This window comes from Mytilus galloprovincialis, chromosome 1 (genome assembly GCF_965363235.1).
Source record: "Mytilus galloprovincialis chromosome 1, xbMytGall1.hap1.1, whole genome shotgun sequence".
In the NCBI taxonomy this organism is placed as follows: domain Eukaryota; kingdom Metazoa; phylum Mollusca; class Bivalvia; order Mytilida; family Mytilidae; genus Mytilus; species Mytilus galloprovincialis.
Window position 1 is genome coordinate 36,298,509 of NC_134838.1, and position 18,529 is coordinate 36,317,037.

Sequence of the window (18,529 nt, forward strand, 5' to 3'; positions counted from 1 at the left end):
TGAAAACACCAAACGCAAACAACAAATGTATATCAGTTGCTCTTATCAATAATAAAAATCCCTGTAGAAATTCTAGTATAAAAATAATTAAATAAAAATTTGTAAGGGTTCCGCGGAACCCAGTGTCTCGCCTACTTTTGCTGTTAATCACACACTCATCAAAAATGATGAAAAAAATCAATAAAATTATTCCTCTCGATACTATCTTTTGATTGTCAGAAGCTTCTGTCCAAGTTTGGTAAAAAATCCAGGCTAGTTTAAGAATCTTAAAAATGTTTTAAATACTTTAACTGCAGACTATGTAATGTTAACTGGAAGAAAAACTAAGTCCATTTATAAATAAAATACGGGAAAAATGGAATTTTATTTTTACAAAATTTACATCTGGATACTATCTTCTGATCATAAACAAGCTTCTGGCCAAGTTTCTTACAATTCCAGGATAGTTTAAGAAAGTTATTAAAATTTTAAAAGCTTTAACCACAGAGTGAATGTAATGTTTCCTGGCAGAAAAAACTAAGTCCATTTATAAGTAAAATACGGAAAAAATGGAATTTTATTTTTACAAAATTTACTTCTGGATACTATTTCCTGATCACAAACAAGCTTCTGGCCAAGTTTTGTACATTTCCAGGATAGTTTAAGAAAGTTATTAAAATTTTAAAAACTTTAACCACAGAGTGAATGTAATGTTTCCTGGCAGAAAAAACTAAGTCCATTTTTAAGTAAAATACGGAAAAAATGGAATTTTATTTTTACAAAATTTACTTCTGGATACTATCTCCTGATCATAAACTAAGCTTCTGTCAAAGTTTCGTACAATTCAAGGATAGTTTAAGAAAGTTATTAAAATTTCAAAAACTTTAACCACAGAGTGAATATTTGTGGACGCCGCCGACGACGACGACGCCGACGCCGACGGAATGTAGGATCGCTATGTCTCGCTTTTTCGACTAAAGTCGAAGGCTCGACAAAAATGGAATGTTACCATTGAGGTATCTTTTACATATTTCTTATTCAACATCTGATTCTTGTTAGTTTCTGCATTAATAATAAGAAAGCTTAAATGCATGTACAACTAACCCTGCCTCGATAATCTTCAAAGGAAACAAGGCAAGACAATTATATTGTTTTAAAGAACTATGTGTTTTTTTCCTCGACGAGACAGCAACCCTAACGACCTAACGACAAAAAACCTGACTTAGTAGTATTGTAGTCAAATTGTTACAAAACAAATGATTTTGATTTTACATGGATTTTTTAAGTAGTTAGTGTCAGGGTTTATAGAATATCTCTTTTTCAGCAGTGTTGAAAGCATCTGTCATTATTTTTATCAAAAATCTTACAGTTATTATCTGCCCCTCCCATCATTTATATACACTTTGAAAAGACAACAAATTAGATTATTTCATCATGATAACATTTGAACACTTTGAAATATATAGAAAATGATTTAGGATCAAGTCTTATGACATCTTTGACATCACAGATTTCATATATATCACATATTCAATACAATGTTATAAGATAAATGTGTATCAGAATTGACATTAGTGATGATTATATTTTTATGCGTTCAATGATTACTTTAGTACTAGCATGACATGTGTGAATTTGAACACAATGTTATATGTGAGATAAAATGGACATGAGTATTCAAACATTTTTTTTTTTTACAAAATTCCAGAAATTTCATCAATTATCATCAAATGTTTAATGTTTTTGCTGATTCCTTATAAAGTAAAACGGAAGTAGATGTATTCTACCTGATTAAATATACTATATTATAGCAATCCTAAATGAAGTAGGTTTTTTATAAATACATCTTATTAATACATGCATTTATTTCTTCAACAAGTTCCCACAAAGGCCTAAATTATGTGGAGCTCAAATTCCTCAATCTTACTTAACTTAAATACCTTATGGTGTTCATACAAAAAACATTATTTATTGAATGAAAATGTGACAACTAAATATGGAAATATGTTCTGGACCTGTATAATGCAAGTATATTTCTTTGAAGATTATCATTCACAACCAAGACATTAGATATGTAACACAGTAATGGAATGTTATTTGAATATAATATTAACATTAAAAAACATCAAAATTACAATTTAAAAAATAAAAAAATGGTTGATAGTTGAAATATTGGTATCACTTTAGTTCAGCATCACAGGTAAATTGCATTACACTTAGAACTACACAGCTACCACTCTGGAACTCATATATTACATGATGAAAATTTTTCATATTGTGCACATTCAAACAGTGAAAAATAATTTGTAATTCGACATTTTTTCCAGCAAACTAAATGCTCTATATGTAGATGTTTCCCCAAATAGGAAAAAAAATTGATAACAAAATATTGATTACAAAGCCGTTTCACAGAGTGATATGCAGAATCTTGTCTGAACACCTAGTGTTTATATATTGGCACCTTTTTTGTATTTTACATATATCTGCTTCCACACTTTTTTTAACTGGTAATGTATATTAAGCATCTGTGTCAAACACTTATACAATAAATGTTACTTCTGTCTTTTTAATAGTGAATAGTAAATATTTAATTAAAGACAGCCAACATACTGAGTTCAACTCAGAAATTAAGGAGCATGCTCCAAAGTTTTATGAAAGACAATTTAGTGACACTTTATGCCTTTTTACCCTGCAGAGCAGCCAAGCCTGATGATGAGATTGTACCAATATCTTGGGCATAACTACCAAAGTAATCCTTAGGGGCCCCAGCAGACGGCACATTTGTAGCATTACTGAACTGTTTCCTTCCATAGATGGGCTTTTGTGGCTTATTTTGAGCTGATATTGGTCTTGAACCAGGTACCTGCAAAATGCAAAAAAATATATTGATCTGAAAAATGAAACGATTGTAAGAATTTGGATATATAAACTTTAATATCAAAGATGCTTAAAACATTATCTAAACTTTTGAAAAATACTTTGCCATTACTTCAAAATTTTATTAAACATCGAACAAGTTCATTAAAAATTTGACCAATACTACAGGTTAAAATATTAAATTGACTATCTTATAGGAAAAACAATATAAAAAATTTAAATAAAATAAAACTTGTAAATAAGAAAAATAAATTTTTTACTAGAATAAACTAGCATGAAAAACATGGCTACAGTAAAAAATCTAAATACTGGAAAAAATAATGCCCAGTAGCAATAGGATAATTCAAAAAACTATATGAATTGCAAATGACTCTTATACCCAAGCAATGAATTAATGATAAAAAGCATTCAAATACTAGATATGTGCAGTTAAACAGTTTCTGTACTAAAAGCAGTGCTGCTATAAGTTGTACATAATACATCAAGTGCCAGCAAATTCATATAATTCACACATGTGCAGATGACAAAACAGCTGGAAAATTATAACTGATTAATCACAATAATCAGAAAGCTTGCTTTGATTTAGTTGTCAAATTTTATACCCTTTTTTATTTATATGCATATAAAGTATGAATTTAGAAACACGTTTTCCTACTGTTATCCTTGTGGTGGCCATATATAGTGTTGAAATAGAATTCCCAAAACATACAGGTTACAAATGAATACTGTACATCAATTAAATGTGTATATGTACAAAACAGATATTTTAAAGGTGTTATAAGCATAGCTTCCAAACAAAATTTGAGCTAGCCGAATATTTTTGCTTATTCCCATTTTAACCTTTAGACCTTGAAGGGTATCAATGATATTTTCAGTAGCTTGAAATTTTCTTATTCATGACTCAATCTCACCTGCACACATGCAGGTTATTTTTGCTTAAATCCTTCATTACCTTTCTTGTAATGAGGGCTATTAAAGTTAAGTATGGATTGTTTTTTATGGTTCTTATTCATCATGTCACTTTTAAAACTGGAAACGTGTGGCTGATTAAGCAGGAGGTATGGTCAAAAAGATCCTATAATTTTTTTTTTCTGAAAGATGTTAAATGGCAAACCCAGGTAATATGTCAGATTCATGCTCGGTACAACTAGTCCAGCATATAATTGTCTGACTAGACTGGATAATATGACTGTTTTTGAAACCCTTGTTTTTAGGCATTGCTTCTTTTTCAGGTATGAATTAATCAGTTCTTAATCATACTCAATAATCAGTATGTCACTATTTATTTTACAAAAAATTTAATTTAAAGATGAATAAAAAACCTTCCGATTTTTCCCTGAGAAGTAAAATACCACAGTAACAAGTATACCAGACTATATGTTGCTATCTCTAAGATCCTAACCCTTATAGGAACTATGACAAAAATAAGAGTTTTCAACTAAAAAATATGACTGGAGAAGGGTAGCTGCTATAAGGTTGACATTTGGAATTCATTATCAAATTGAAATAATACCCCATCAGCTTCTAATTCAAAATTAAAACACGGTTTTGTATTCATTTTATTCCTCAACAACAAAGATATTAGGCTGATTATTTCCTGACACAGCAGTATCTGAGAACTAAATTATTATTTTTAGATCACATCATTTCCGAACAATGTTGTTGAAAATTGAAAAAAGGCAAAATAAATACTGTAAATTCAAAAATTTATGTGAATTTATTATTGCGATTTCGTCATTTTAGACTATAATGAGCTTTTAATTCTTATAATATTGAGAAAAATCCTGTTTAATTCATGTAAAAAGTAACAAAATAAGAGTTTAATTATTGCCATTATAACCCTGTCACATCTTTTAGCAACAACAAAAGCATCGCAATAATTTAGGAATTCATAGTATATTAATTGGTTGCCCCCCTCCCCTCCTGTTGGAAAGAGCCTATGATAGTGCATATCATAACTACAGTATGGATGAAGATGGAGAAAAAAGGATGTGATTGTGTGCATTCATGTGTAACCTATCAAAGCTAGCACAAAACACACTTGAAAACTTACGTAATAATGTGTGTATGATCGGATGGGAGGTAAAGGTTCCATTGCACATTTTAACAACCGGCCAATTCCTGACTGAGAAAAAGGCATTCTTAACACACTGTTTCATGTTATTTCATGACTTTTACAATTTTAATAGCAGTTATTAGAATCAAATTTTACAAAACACCATTATTAGAACATAAAAAACATCAGCAGCTGTCAACAAAATTTCTCTTCCATTTTTGTCAATATTTATTGTTGAGTCAACATGAAACATTATATATTCTAATCTACTGTGCTGTGAATAGCTGCCAATACTTTGGTGCTGTTCTTGTGTCAGAAAAGTGATACTGCATTTCTTGTCTGGTGCAAATCTAAATCATTTTCATAATTTTACCAAAAAGGAAATCCAAATCCCCCCTCCCCCTTTTATTTAATCAAGAAATGCAGCAGAACACCACAGAGAACAAAAAAAAAAAAGAAATAGTGTTGACAGGAGAGCAAGTTTTAATACACTTCTCTAAGGCATAAACAAGTGTGGAAAAGAACAGAGTTATTTGCAATTCATATGATTTTTGAATGTCATTTGAATGTAATGTAAATATCTAGCGGCATATATGTCTTTTGTAAACTTATATAAACGTACCAGTCTTGAACTAGTGACACTCAATGCACCAGCTTTTTCATCTCTAGTAATTGTTGGTCCTCTATACAAGCCTGACGTTGGTCTACCTGCCCTGCTTTGGGTCGGAGCTGAGGTGTGTCTGTTTTTTGACATAGGTGGATAAGGATCTGGCTGAACCTGAAAATTTATATAATTTTTTCAGACTGTGAAGCATTGACAATTAGCACAGTATTAAAGGTAATAGTCGTAACTCATAAAGTTTTTTCTTAGGTTTCAAATGCATCAAAACATATTGTAGATTTAACGTATGGTAAAGGAAATTGTCCCTGTGTAACTTGCAGTGCTACAAACCATATACAAGTACAACCATTTCTAAAATTATTGCATGGTAGTGCTGCTGATAGATTCAACATTCAAATAGTTTCACAGTTTTCATGTAAAAGCCTTTAATAGCTAACGTTGAAGGCCGTACTTGGACCTATAATTGGTTTTGATTTCTTTATTTGAACTCTTGTGGATATTTGTGTCATTCACAATCATACCACATCTCCTAGTCTTTAAATGCATAGATTAGATATTTAAGCCGTAGAAAAACAACCAACAAGCAAACTTAATATGAATCAGATCGCCTGAAAAAAACAATGCTATCAAAATAGCAAAAAATAAAACAAATCTGAAAATCTGTTTGACAATAATAATCTATTATCTAAGATATATAGCACAAAAAACATATTTCATAAACTTTTTTCTCATTCAGTCTACTTTCTGTTTATACAATGGCATATATTTATTATATAAATGAACTAAATGCTCTATAGAACCTCCATGCCTTCATTTTTCCTCTTTACTTCACCTTTTTAGCCATGGTGGCCATGTTGGTATGCAGATGGGATCATCAGACACAATATTTAAACAGATACTTTAAAGTTTAAGTTTGATTGTGGTTTAGTTTCGATATTGATAGGGAATAGATAGTATTTTAGTGTTTGGTTTGGATAGGCATCACATTTCATGACATAAGACAATAATGTATTATGAGGGGTTGTGTTGTACAAGACTTGGATATATTATAGAGTATATACTTTAGAATAGAACGGAGAAACAAATAAAAAATTACAACAACCAGTTTCCAGCACATCAAATGTTATGAAACAAGGTTAATCAGAGGCTTGTAAACTAGAATCATTAGTTTTCACTACAGAAGTCACATACATGTATTCCTCATTTTTATGTCGTTAAAAAAAATATCTTTTGATTACAAAACCTACTGGGGTATCTAAATGTTGTTTATGTTTAATTTGCTTATAAAAAATACAAAAATATCAACAATAAAATAAAAAAATAAAAAATATATAAATGAAATAAAAATTAAAAATTAAATTTAAAACAGAAACTAATTAAACTTCCTAGCATACAATTTACTCTACTAGATGTGCAATATACAATATTTAAATGGATAAATGAGGAACATGCATGGTTTTAGCCAATGACACACAAGCTATAGATGAGGAAGCTCTATATGGTTACAAGCCTCTGACTCACCTTAATGTTTCTACCATATAGAAACTTATTGGGATGAATACCAAGGTGTTGAGATCTCATAAATATCTCATATAACTGCATCTGAAGTGGTGTGGTATTAAGGTACTATATAAATAACAATGTATCTTAAAGAAAGTCATGAACATGTTTCTATGTTTGTGCATGTCCTTTGAGTCATTTTCTTTCCTCTTTTGAATTAAACATTTTTATCATTTAAAATGCATGGGTTTAAGTTACACAGAAGGTATAGGTGTTAAAATCTGTCTCAAACTTGTCTAACATTTATTTTTTCTAAATTCAATAACTTGTTTTGTTTACCACTTATCAATGACAAAACTGAGAGAAAATAATATTTTAACAATTGCCTTAAGGGGTAGATTGGTATCTACGAATAGCAAATATTCAGATTATTATTTTTCTTCAAATCCCTTCAATAATAAACAAAATAAGGTACCAAAAACAATGTCATATTTTATTTCATAGTATTTATTCTAAGCTTAACTACTCATTAAACCATACTCTGAAAGAAACTGATGATGTCTTAAAATATTTTGTATATGGAATGTTGTACCATGTTGAAGGGTGTTGCCTATTGTGACAGTTTTGTATAATTTCTTCTATGAATTTTTATAAACTAAAACAGCATGTTATACATTATGTTCTCATCATGTACCTCATAACCTGACTTAAAAAAAAATAACTGGGGTGAGTTTCTTTATATGATTGATTGACTATTTGAGTTCATGCAGACTATGTTGGTTCAGGAAACCAGAGTGCCCAAAAAGAGCCAACGACCACTAGCAGGAAAACTGAATATCCTAGTCAACTATGATTGGATTCGAACACATGGGGGTCAAGAATTAACTACCTCAGTGTTGTGAACTGATTAGACCACTCTGCCAAAGAAACCCCTAGTTGATTTACAGCACTCGGTACAAAATGTTAACAAATATAAAACTTACAGCTGTGGCACTATTAGAATGCTGAACATTGTTTCCAATACTGGTTTTCTGTCTGCTTTGTAACCGTGACCTTGGTGGTTGTTCATGTGTTGTTCTGCCGAATGCTGTCAAAAAAGATTATAATTGAACATATGTAGAAAATCTAGTCCTGTCTTTAGTTGCAGCTGATTATGTACATCAGACATGCACATATCCCAAAAAGACAAGTTGTGCGATATGTGAATGAAAATTTCTATATCAATCTACATTTTGTACTCTAGTTGTCATGTAAAAGGTTTTTATTTTCTTGTTTTTGTTTTGGGGATTTATTTCCAGCTATAAAACAAATTTATTTCAGCAATTTGCTTTTGATACCTTTATTGTCTTTTAATAAGCAAATGACTTATGTCATGTTTTGTATATTTCAGTGAGCACAGATTTCTTTCCATGAAAAATCTGAATATTCAGAGCGACATGCTCAACTTTTACTTACCTGAAAATGATGATTGATGATGTGGAGCTGAATGTGGATGACCTTCTGATGGATGACCTTTGTAATATATTTTCGGCTCTGCGCCTTTGTCATATTCATTTTCACGATTGTAGGGTTCGCTTGGAGGAGGTTCCTCTGGAGTTCTAGATTTGTGTCGTGTGGGCTGCGGTGCACTTCTCATTTCATGTCTCTTTCGTCGTCTTTCCTGTTTTTTCTGCATAATCATCTGTAAAATGTCCAATTATTTCTTATATTATGTTTTTACTTTATAAAGCAATGTCTGTTAATGCTGTCTATTAGAACTATAGGTGAACTAATGACAGACAAAATGTTTGCCCCTATATATCCAACATATCTAGTCCATGTTCAAAATTTCAAAGGACTTAACTTCACAGAAATCTTTCTGCTTGATTTATTGGTAAATAAAGGATAAATAAGGGAGGCACTGTTTTAAGAACCATATTACTCACTAAATATTTTTTTAACTTTAATTCTAACAAAATTCAAATATTCAAATAAATCAAGTGCCTTCCATTGCCCTGACAGAGACAGATCTTTTTTTTTAACAGAACTATAAAGACTATTTTCATCATTTCATAATTATCAGATCTATTGTTTAACCTTTACCTCATACAGTTTACTTCTGTATTCATCAACTGTCAGTTGTGTATCGTCACTTAATGGTGGAACTACATCATAATTTAATCCTATTTCTTCTGATACATTATGAAATCTAGCTACATATGAATGTCGTAATGCTTCGTCAGCAGTTATTCTTTTGTCAGGGTTAAAATGTAAAAGTTTTCGTACTAAATCGGCTGCATCTTTCGGTGCATCTGGTATTAACGATTCTAATGACTTCTTTCCTCTGAAATGTAAAAAACAACTCTTTAGTTACGATAAAATTATATAAGTGACCATGGCCATATATTGCGTACCTTGATCATTACTGGTATAACAGATATATTCTTTTCAAAGTTGTTGGAGAGCATTTGTTTAGCTGAAGTCTTTCAATCTACATAAGAAGAATACTGTGTACAAACAAGATTTTCATGCTAAGCAGGTACCACAATATAAGTCTATAAGTTTCATAACTTTTATTTGAGGCATACTAACATTTTAGTGTGGACACCGCAAATTCAGCATTTTTTTTTTTCATTTATATGAGGACATAGGCTGAGAATGGTGAAAGTTATGATAATGAAATATTACCTAGAGGCAGCTTTCTCTAATACTGAGGCACCATATGCAGATTTAATACTATCTATGTCTGTAATAAAGAAAATATTAATACAATCAAATATTTATGAAAAGGACTGTATTAAAAATAAGGCAGATCCCAAGCATTCGTTCTTTTTTGTATTTCATTAATATGTTTGTTTCTTGGTGTTTAATGACTTTTTTCATAGACTATAACTGAATCATTGCAGCCACTTTTTATTGCTAGAGGATGCTTGAATACCTATAGAGAATAACCAACCTTGCACTGCAATGCAAATTTGACATGTTACTAAAATGTTATAAGAAATATTACTGAACTATACACTTGAGTTGATAACCTGAAACATATCAAAGATTGATGTACAGAACTATTTTATTTTCATCATAAGACTTTCAAAAGCCTACCACAAAAGCATGAATGGATTGGTTTTAAGCTTCTGATGGCAAATTAAATGCATATTCAGGATAAGAACATGTTGATGTGATAAAAATATGAACCAAGCTTTGACGTAAATCAACACACAGAACAGTATTTCTTATGTGCTAGTTCAAATGGTAGCAGTCCAAAGGAAGACCCTACCTGGACACATTATTCCTTCTTGAACCAGTCTTGGCCTAAAGCTGTATCTATTAGTATCAGGATAGACTTACCTTCTCTACAAGGTTCTGCAATATATGTCATTATTTTCTCTATTTGATTTATTGTGGATGAGCCAGGGAATAATGGTTTTCCTGCCAACATTTCACCAAGTATACATCCTAAACTCCACATATCTACACCTTTGGTATACCTAAAATTAGTAAAAACACATTCAAAACAAATGTCAATAAAAAAAATTAAATACAATTTTAGCAAATCAATTTCTATACCTCCAACATAATTTAAATTTATGGGTGATTCCTCCATAATTTATAAAGAAGAATTGAGAGGATTCTGCATGAGTTCTGGTTAAGATTTTGTTTATTATTATGAAAACAATATAGTATGAAATTCATAACAGTGTAGCTATGGCCATTCATTGACTGGGGAAAATTAGGTGAACGTTCGTCTGTAATGCCCACTGCTCACGACGTACTTATCATAGAAATTTAAACTGTGAGGTCACCAAAGGTTCTAAACGCCTAAATAAAATAATTTAAAATACTAATCAGGAATAACCTTTGTAATTTGAAAATAAATAAAAATGGCCTTCAACACGGAGTCTTGGCTCACACCGAACAGCAAGCTATAAAGGTTGAATACTTAAAATTCTTTACTTGATTTTTTGTTATGGTTTGACCATCAATTTTCCTAATATGATATCGCACGTTCTTTCAGATTATTTTTTTTACTTAATTGGCTTTAAAAGTTACAATGCATGATGTCGTCTGTTTATGTAGTTCATATGTGTTTTTCGTTTCTCGTTGGTTTTCCCGTTTGAATGGTTTTATACTAATAGTTTTGGGGGCCCTCCATAACTTGCTGTTCGGTGTCACAGGCGCTTGGGTGTATGATACAGATTTTTTGGGGGGATTTTTTTTTTTGCTGATTAAAATATTCAATTTTCTATATTTATAAAACATATCTATCACTTCTGTGCATGTCTTACCTAGTTGCGAATGTTTTAAACGACCCAGAGAAAATACCCAATTTTACTATCCATACATATTAATGGTTTACTTTTATGAATTATTACTTGGGAGGAGAGTTGTCTCATTGGCACTCATACCACATCTTCCTATATCTATCTATATCTATACATTTTTTTTTCAACAAAAGAATACATCACAAGAATATAAGTTTTGTAAGAAACGTGAGAAATTGTGTTGGACTTGAAGATAAGGCAAAGTGACAAATATCTGAAAGAATGAATCGTTTTATGGTATTAAACAAAGAAATCAAATGATTTTTTAATTATCCAGAACTCTTCACAAACAAAACCCACATGTATACGCATTGAATAAATAGTAGGCCATTCTTAAATGATCACACCGTAGAAGTAGTTGTGCTTTTAATCAATGAGATATTTTGTTAATTAACCCCATCAACTTAATAGTTTTTTTTACAATGGATAAACCTATTTTTTTTTATTATTATTAAATAATATCATCTCTGAACATTATTATTCTTATAAATGACACGGTTGTATGTGATGATTATAATAAATATTTAAAACAAATTCCTTTCAAGCTTTGTAAAAAGAAAGTTTCATTTTATGTATCGGAATGTGTAACAAGTGAATATTTCAATCCCCACTGGAAGGCCTCTGACAGACTGGGTGAGCATAAAATCATAGCCGTTGACAAACAAGTTACAACCTACAAACGTTTCACTGTCGACTACACTGTTATGCAATTAGTTCTATATATATATCTTCCAACATCCCTACCCTGTAAAATGAATTACCACTGCCTGACTGATCTATTGATATATGCTTTCTATGCTTTCACCTATGATTTGGTTATGTCGTAAACAATTTTTTCAATGAAAATAAAGAATGTCTACTTTACAGGTTCTGGAGTAGCAGAACCATGAAAATGATGTCTAAAACAATCAAAAATTGCCAGCAAGTAACAAGATAACATTTATTATTATTAAGGAAAAAATAATGAAATTAATATATGATAGGATATTTTAATGTAATGTCTCATGCATGTGAAGTTATGTTTATCTAGTAGTTCCAGTTGAAATCACATTCATGAGCAAGCCCTGAAATACTAACCTGTGTGAAGCGAGAAGAATTTCTGGAGCTCTGTACCATCTAGTTGCTACATATTCTGTTAAATTAGGATCACCTGTCTCAGCATCTATACCAATCTGAGACAGTGACCTTGCCAGACCAAAGTCACATACTTTGACAACACACTCACTATCCAACAAAATGTTTGACGGCTGAAAATATAACGTTTTGTCAGATTTATTCATTCTTTACTTAAACTTCGATACTTTGTTATATAAAATAACTATTCAAATAGAGACATGCATTTAACTAATCTATAGCAGATCTACAACCACCCCAACTGTTTCTTCTTTGATAGTCATGTATCACTATGGTTTCATTGATTTTTAATAGTTTTCCATTGGTCAAAACTCAATCATGATACATTTTTCCTGCTTTCAATTGATTTGAAAAATACATTATCTTTTACACAGATCATTGAAAAAAAATGCTTAAGTATTTTCCTGAAATTGCAATGGTTTATGCAGGGGTAGATCCAACCATTTAAAAAAAAAGGGGGGGGGGTGCCACACCCAGGACAAAGGGGGGGGGGGTTTCCAACTATATGTCCCCATTCAAATGCATTGATAGGCTAAAAAAAGAAAGGGGGGGGGGGTTCCAACCCCCTGGAAACTTCTGGATCTGTCAATGTTTATGCATGCAATAACTTACGAACCTACAGTAAATAATAGCATGACATACCATTTATTCATTTATTTCCATGATCGTATGTGATTGTATTTTGTATGTATTTACCTCTTGTTTCAAATGTGAATGTAGCAGAGTGTTTTTAAATAACCATATTGTATTGTTTTCGATCATTTTCATTCTGACATGACAAATTAATTATTTACATTGTATTGAATTTTTTACCATATAAGGGAATTACCTTATGATCTCTGTGTATTACATTTCCACTGTGTAAATACTTGGTGGCTTTGAGTAACTGGTACATAATATATCTCTTGTGTACATCTTTTAGTATGTTCCCTCTTTTAATTACATTATGTAAATCCGTCTCTGTAATTTAAAATCAAATAATGCATTACTTAATTTATTTTTGATAACTTTTAAAAATCAAAAATTAAAAACCAAAGCAAAATTGAGATTTTAGTTCAACCATAGGTCCTCACAATGAGATAAATATTGGATATTTTTTTCATAAAATTTTAGTTGATCAACCTTCGAAACAAATTTCCATATACAAAACTTAATTGTATTTCTTTTGATATTCACTTAGGCTAGACATTTCTTAAAAAAGCCATCTATGGACAATTCTTTTTGGACAAAATCAACATAAATAAATTGATTCGCTGAGTGCACTGAATAGACAGCAGAGGTCCAACCCTGAACAGTTGTGGCGACAATGGACACAATATTTACCCTTGATACAGGTCGGTATTTTGATTGTAATTAAATATTTGACACATACATTGTAATAGGTTTCTGACACCAAATAACTGTAGTCAAAGAACTTAATTGGTTATATGATTTGAATTTATATAAAAAATTTTGCTTTCCAAAAATAAAATTTTACCACCTTTTTTTGCTTTTGTGCAAAACACTATGCTCTTGTGAATTGTCCCCTTTTTTACTTTGTGCAATACACTATGATGTTGCGAATTGCCCCCTTTTTGCCCCTAATTCCTAAATGGTTTCAGCCATAACTCCCCAAAGCCATTCCTGACCATCCCTTTGTGGTATGGAAACTTGTGGTATAATTTCAGAGAGATCCATACACCATTCCATAAGTCATTGTCTGGAAACTAGGAAAATACTTATTGATTAATGCATCCTTGTGACCTTCTGCTGTTGTTTTTTTCTATGGTCGGGTTGTTGTCTCTTTGGCACATTCCCCATTTCCATTCTCAATTTTATCCTACTGTTATTACACAAATGCAAGTTTGAAGATATGAAATATAAACCCTCATGTATGTATTTTTAAGTGATTTTGGTCCATAGTAAATGAGGCATAAAATGTAGCCTACCAAAATCTGAATTAAACTACAGCATGTACAGTAGTTCTAATTTTCTTATTTCATGCTTTTACTAAATTAAAAAATCCCAAACTTACCCATAAACTCAAAGACCAGATAAATGTCCTTGTCATTTTCTGCTTTTATGACATTATGTAATTTTATTATATTAGCATGGTCTCCAAATTCCTGTAGGAACATAATCTCTCTGAAAGTTCTCTGAAAAACAAGTACACATGTATAACAATTTATGTAAAGTAATCACTTATAAAAGACTCAACAAAATATAACTTTTGCTTTAATGTTTAACATCTGCACATATTGGCCTGGTGATGCATCTGGTGAAAGCAGACTATATATCCATTGTACTATCATTGACTATTCAGTCATTTAAAATATGGTAATATGATGCTTTAGTCATGTTAGTTGTTTGAAGGTAATGCTGTAATATGAAATTTATGTTATTATAGATGTTGTTTTATGTATGGATTAGAAGCTATGATTTCTTAAAAAAAAGAAAGAAAAGATGCCATTAGAAAATTCCAGGTTAACCAAAATGATGTAAACAACAGACGGGTGATTGTCAAAGAACATTGGGGATTAGCCAAGCAAAATAGTCAATCTAAAGTAATATAACAATGTAGCAATTCTACTATTTACATTTTTAAGACACCTTTTTTAAAATTATATATATACATGCATGTGCATGAGAAGTTTGTATTTTTTAAGAGTGTTAAGAATTTTTGCACTTGTGTTCCTTTCCTTATTTTAAACTCAGAACTTTATCACTGTGAAACAATGTTATTATAATAATTACAAATGTATTTCATTAAGTTACAAGACTTGCTTCAAAACATGATAGAGTATACATTGTACATATCTATCTTCCTACCTGTGCATCTGTCTGATTTCTAAAGGCATCAAAGATCTTTTTGACTGCAACAACCTCACCGGTTCTCCTATCAATTGCTTTCCATACAATACCATATGCCTGTTAATATAAAAATATATAATTATAAATGTATATATAATGTACGCACACTTAAAAGATGACACATTTAGTTTGTTCAAAAAACCACTTTATAAATTAAATGAATATATTTCCTCTGTATACAACTATGTTTGGTCATCAAATGTTACATACAATGTATCCATACATATTTACATTTAATCACTTGGAAGCATTTTTAAGTCTCAAATTAATTCAAATGTGTTCTTGGTTCTGTAGGTGATCAAGCACTAAGTCTTGGATTTCTTTCAACATCAGGTTATTTTTGGGACAACAAATTTGCGTAATTCATTGATATGAATGATAAAAACATTAAATTATTAGTTATAAATCAAATAAATTAAGGTCAATGCATAAATTACACATGTAGTTCACATCTAATTTGATAAGTTAATGATAATCTCAAATGGTTTTTAATGACAATGCATACATAGCATATATAACATTTACAGTATATTGATATTGGACACTTTTATTGTGGTAAGAGTGGTATATAAGATGACATACATGTACCATATATATACGTCATATACAATGAGCTTACAATGGTACAGGACTTGCTTCCAGAATGCATTTATAGTGACAACAGCTAGACATACATACATATCACACTTCATGCTAAATTGTAATAATTGGAAATACAATAATATAGCACAGAATCAGTAAACCAACAAATAAGTGGATTTAATTTTTTTTATGTGTTACATATTTGTTTTTTCATTTTTTTATATTAATAAGGCTGTTAGTTTTCTCGTTTGAATTGTTTCACATCATCTTATCGGGGCCTTTTATAGCTGACTATGCGGTATGGACTTTGCTCATTGTTGAAGGCCGTACGATGACCTATAGTTGTTAATGTCTGTGTCATGTTGGTCTCTAATAATAATAATAATAATAATAATAAATTCTTTATTTAAAGAGGGTAACTCAATTAGAAATAGTCTAATTTTCATTGAGGCCCTCAAACAAAATACATGCATGCAGTTAACATTCATAGTTTCATACTATAATTTACAATATATATTACTAGTATATACACAATTCAATCATTGAAATATACAAAGGGTAATAAATGACAATATTTGATATAGTTTTGTTAGAGGAAAACAAATTAGTTGACTTGCATATAATTTTCAAGAAAATGATTATAACTATGTTTCTTGAATAATTCCACATTAGGACATTTCTTTATTTCGAGTGGTAAATTATTCCATACTTTGGTTGCAGAATAATGAAAAGATTTTTTATAAAAATTTGTATTTGGTCTTGGAACAAAAAGATCATTATTAGAGACAGATCGTAAGTTGTGGCGTTGCACATCATCAATATTTAGTATTGCTAAGTAATCAGGTGTTAGCCCATTTACAATTTTATACATTAGAATTGATTGTTGGTATTTTATTCTTTTGGTAAAAGATAGCCATTTTAAAGAAGAAAACATGAAATTAGATGGAATAGAAATATCGCATTCCAGTATAATTCTTGCTACTCTTTTTTGAAGTTTATGATTCTATCTGAATCTTTTTGTAATAAATTTCCTCAAACTGAACTACAATAGTCTATATATGGTAGAATATATGCATTATAAAATAGTTGCCTTGTGTGTATTGGCAAATATACTTTAATTTTATATAAAAGTGATACTTTAGATGAGATAATTTTACATATACGATCAACATGATCTTCCCAGCTTAAATTTTCATCAATGTCTATTCCAAGTAATTTGAAAGAATGGACATTCTCAATACATGTTTCGTTGACGGTAATACATAATTCTGATAGTTGTTTAAGTTTTTGTTTTGAACCCAATTTCATACACTTAGTTTTTTGTGCATTGATTTTCATACTGTTATTGTTACACCAAGATTGTATAGCATTTAAATCATTTTGCAATATGCTTGTGGACAGTTGTCTCATTGGCAATCATACCACATCTTCTTTTTTATATTACCTTACAAAAAGCATAAATGTTATAGATACAACCACTGAACTTTAGTCTCTTGACTGAGGACAGACACATTAAGAATATTGCAGGGTTAACTTAAACATGTTTAGAGACGCCAAACCCTTCCTAACCTGTGACAGTGCCAGTGGTGTAACTTCAATACATACATGTAGAGAACCATTTACTGAACATGCTGAAAGCGCAAAACCCAAATACATGTGTAGTGTACCAGTCTTGTCTATCAGATGTTATAATTACTTCATTTTAACCTGTTAATGAAGTCTGCATTATCCATATGATATTTTATTATTATCATCTACTGCCTGTGACCTATAGAGGGTGGTATTGCCCTTTACCATCAGGTGTCAAATGGTAATTTTTGGCTACCTTTAGCGTCAAATTGGTTAAATTTTATCGTGATTCGTCAAAATATTCTTATTTTTATCGTTACCATTATTTTTGGGAAAAAAATAGCGTGATGCGACAAATTCAGCTGATTTTTTTATTGTCTAAAAGAAAGTGTACATTTTATTGTCATGCACTTAGAATTACCGTTAACGTCATTTGTTAAGAATTTTTACCGTTATACGTCATGAAGGTACCCCCATTACTACCCTCGTTATACTTTACCTATAGTGGACCCAAATATTTTGGCCAATATTTTACACCAGGTAAACAAATACCGGGTTTGGCTTCAAAGTGATCTGCTTGCATTTTCGATCATGATCAAAAGTTAATATTTTTTCCAAGTTCATATGGGACTGGTCATTTGATAGAAAAACATTCGAGACTGAACCGAAACACTGATGGCGATTACAGACATCAAAGTCCCTGAAATCAAGTATCAACACATAATTTCGGGCTGTCATTGCGGCAACATTCGTTAGAAATGCGTTCACAATTACGTTTAAGTGAGAAACTAACACCGTTTATTTGTCCAGAGTATAAAATACTAACCCCTTTACCGAGCCGCTTCTTGATTTCATACTTTTTGGTTATATGGGGCTCTATTTCAGTACTCATATTTTCAGACCATTAGTTTGATTACATCAAATTCCGACATGAATGTCAAATCACTTGTAAATAAATCCTACGCTATAATAAAGTTCCAATCTTGAATCGGTTTATGAACGAAATCACGCTGTGTTCGTTTTTAATAAAATATTTTAAAGATTTTGACAAGATTTTAG

General features: G+C 30.8%; 1 protein-coding gene across 3 annotated transcripts; it reads right to left on the reverse strand.

Moving 5' to 3' along the window:
* Nucleotides 1-1,826: 1,826 nt before the first annotated feature.
* On the reverse strand, nucleotides 1,827-18,438 carry LOC143073065 (extracellular signal-regulated kinase 2-like). Of its 3 annotated transcripts, XM_076248317.1 has the most exons (14): nucleotides 18,297-18,438; nucleotides 15,278-15,376; nucleotides 14,484-14,604; nucleotides 13,299-13,429; nucleotides 12,413-12,582; nucleotides 10,362-10,501; nucleotides 9,702-9,759; nucleotides 9,117-9,357; nucleotides 8,490-8,715; nucleotides 8,018-8,121; nucleotides 7,056-7,136; nucleotides 5,535-5,690; nucleotides 4,910-4,981; nucleotides 1,827-2,842 (listed from the first exon to the last, which is right to left on the reverse strand). In XM_076248317.1, exons 1-14 carry the CDS (start codon nucleotides 18,360-18,362, stop codon nucleotides 2,654-2,656), a joined length of 1,854 nt encoding a protein of 617 aa, XP_076104432.1. In that variant the 5' UTR covers nucleotides 18,363-18,438; the 3' UTR covers nucleotides 1,827-2,653. The 3 variants fall into 3 exon arrangements, with proteins under 3 accessions (XP_076104432.1, XP_076104446.1, XP_076104439.1); XM_076248331.1 differs by lacking the exon at nucleotides 7,056-7,136; XM_076248324.1 differs by lacking the exon at nucleotides 4,910-4,981.
* Between the last annotated feature and the right edge of the window lie 91 nt (nucleotides 18,439-18,529).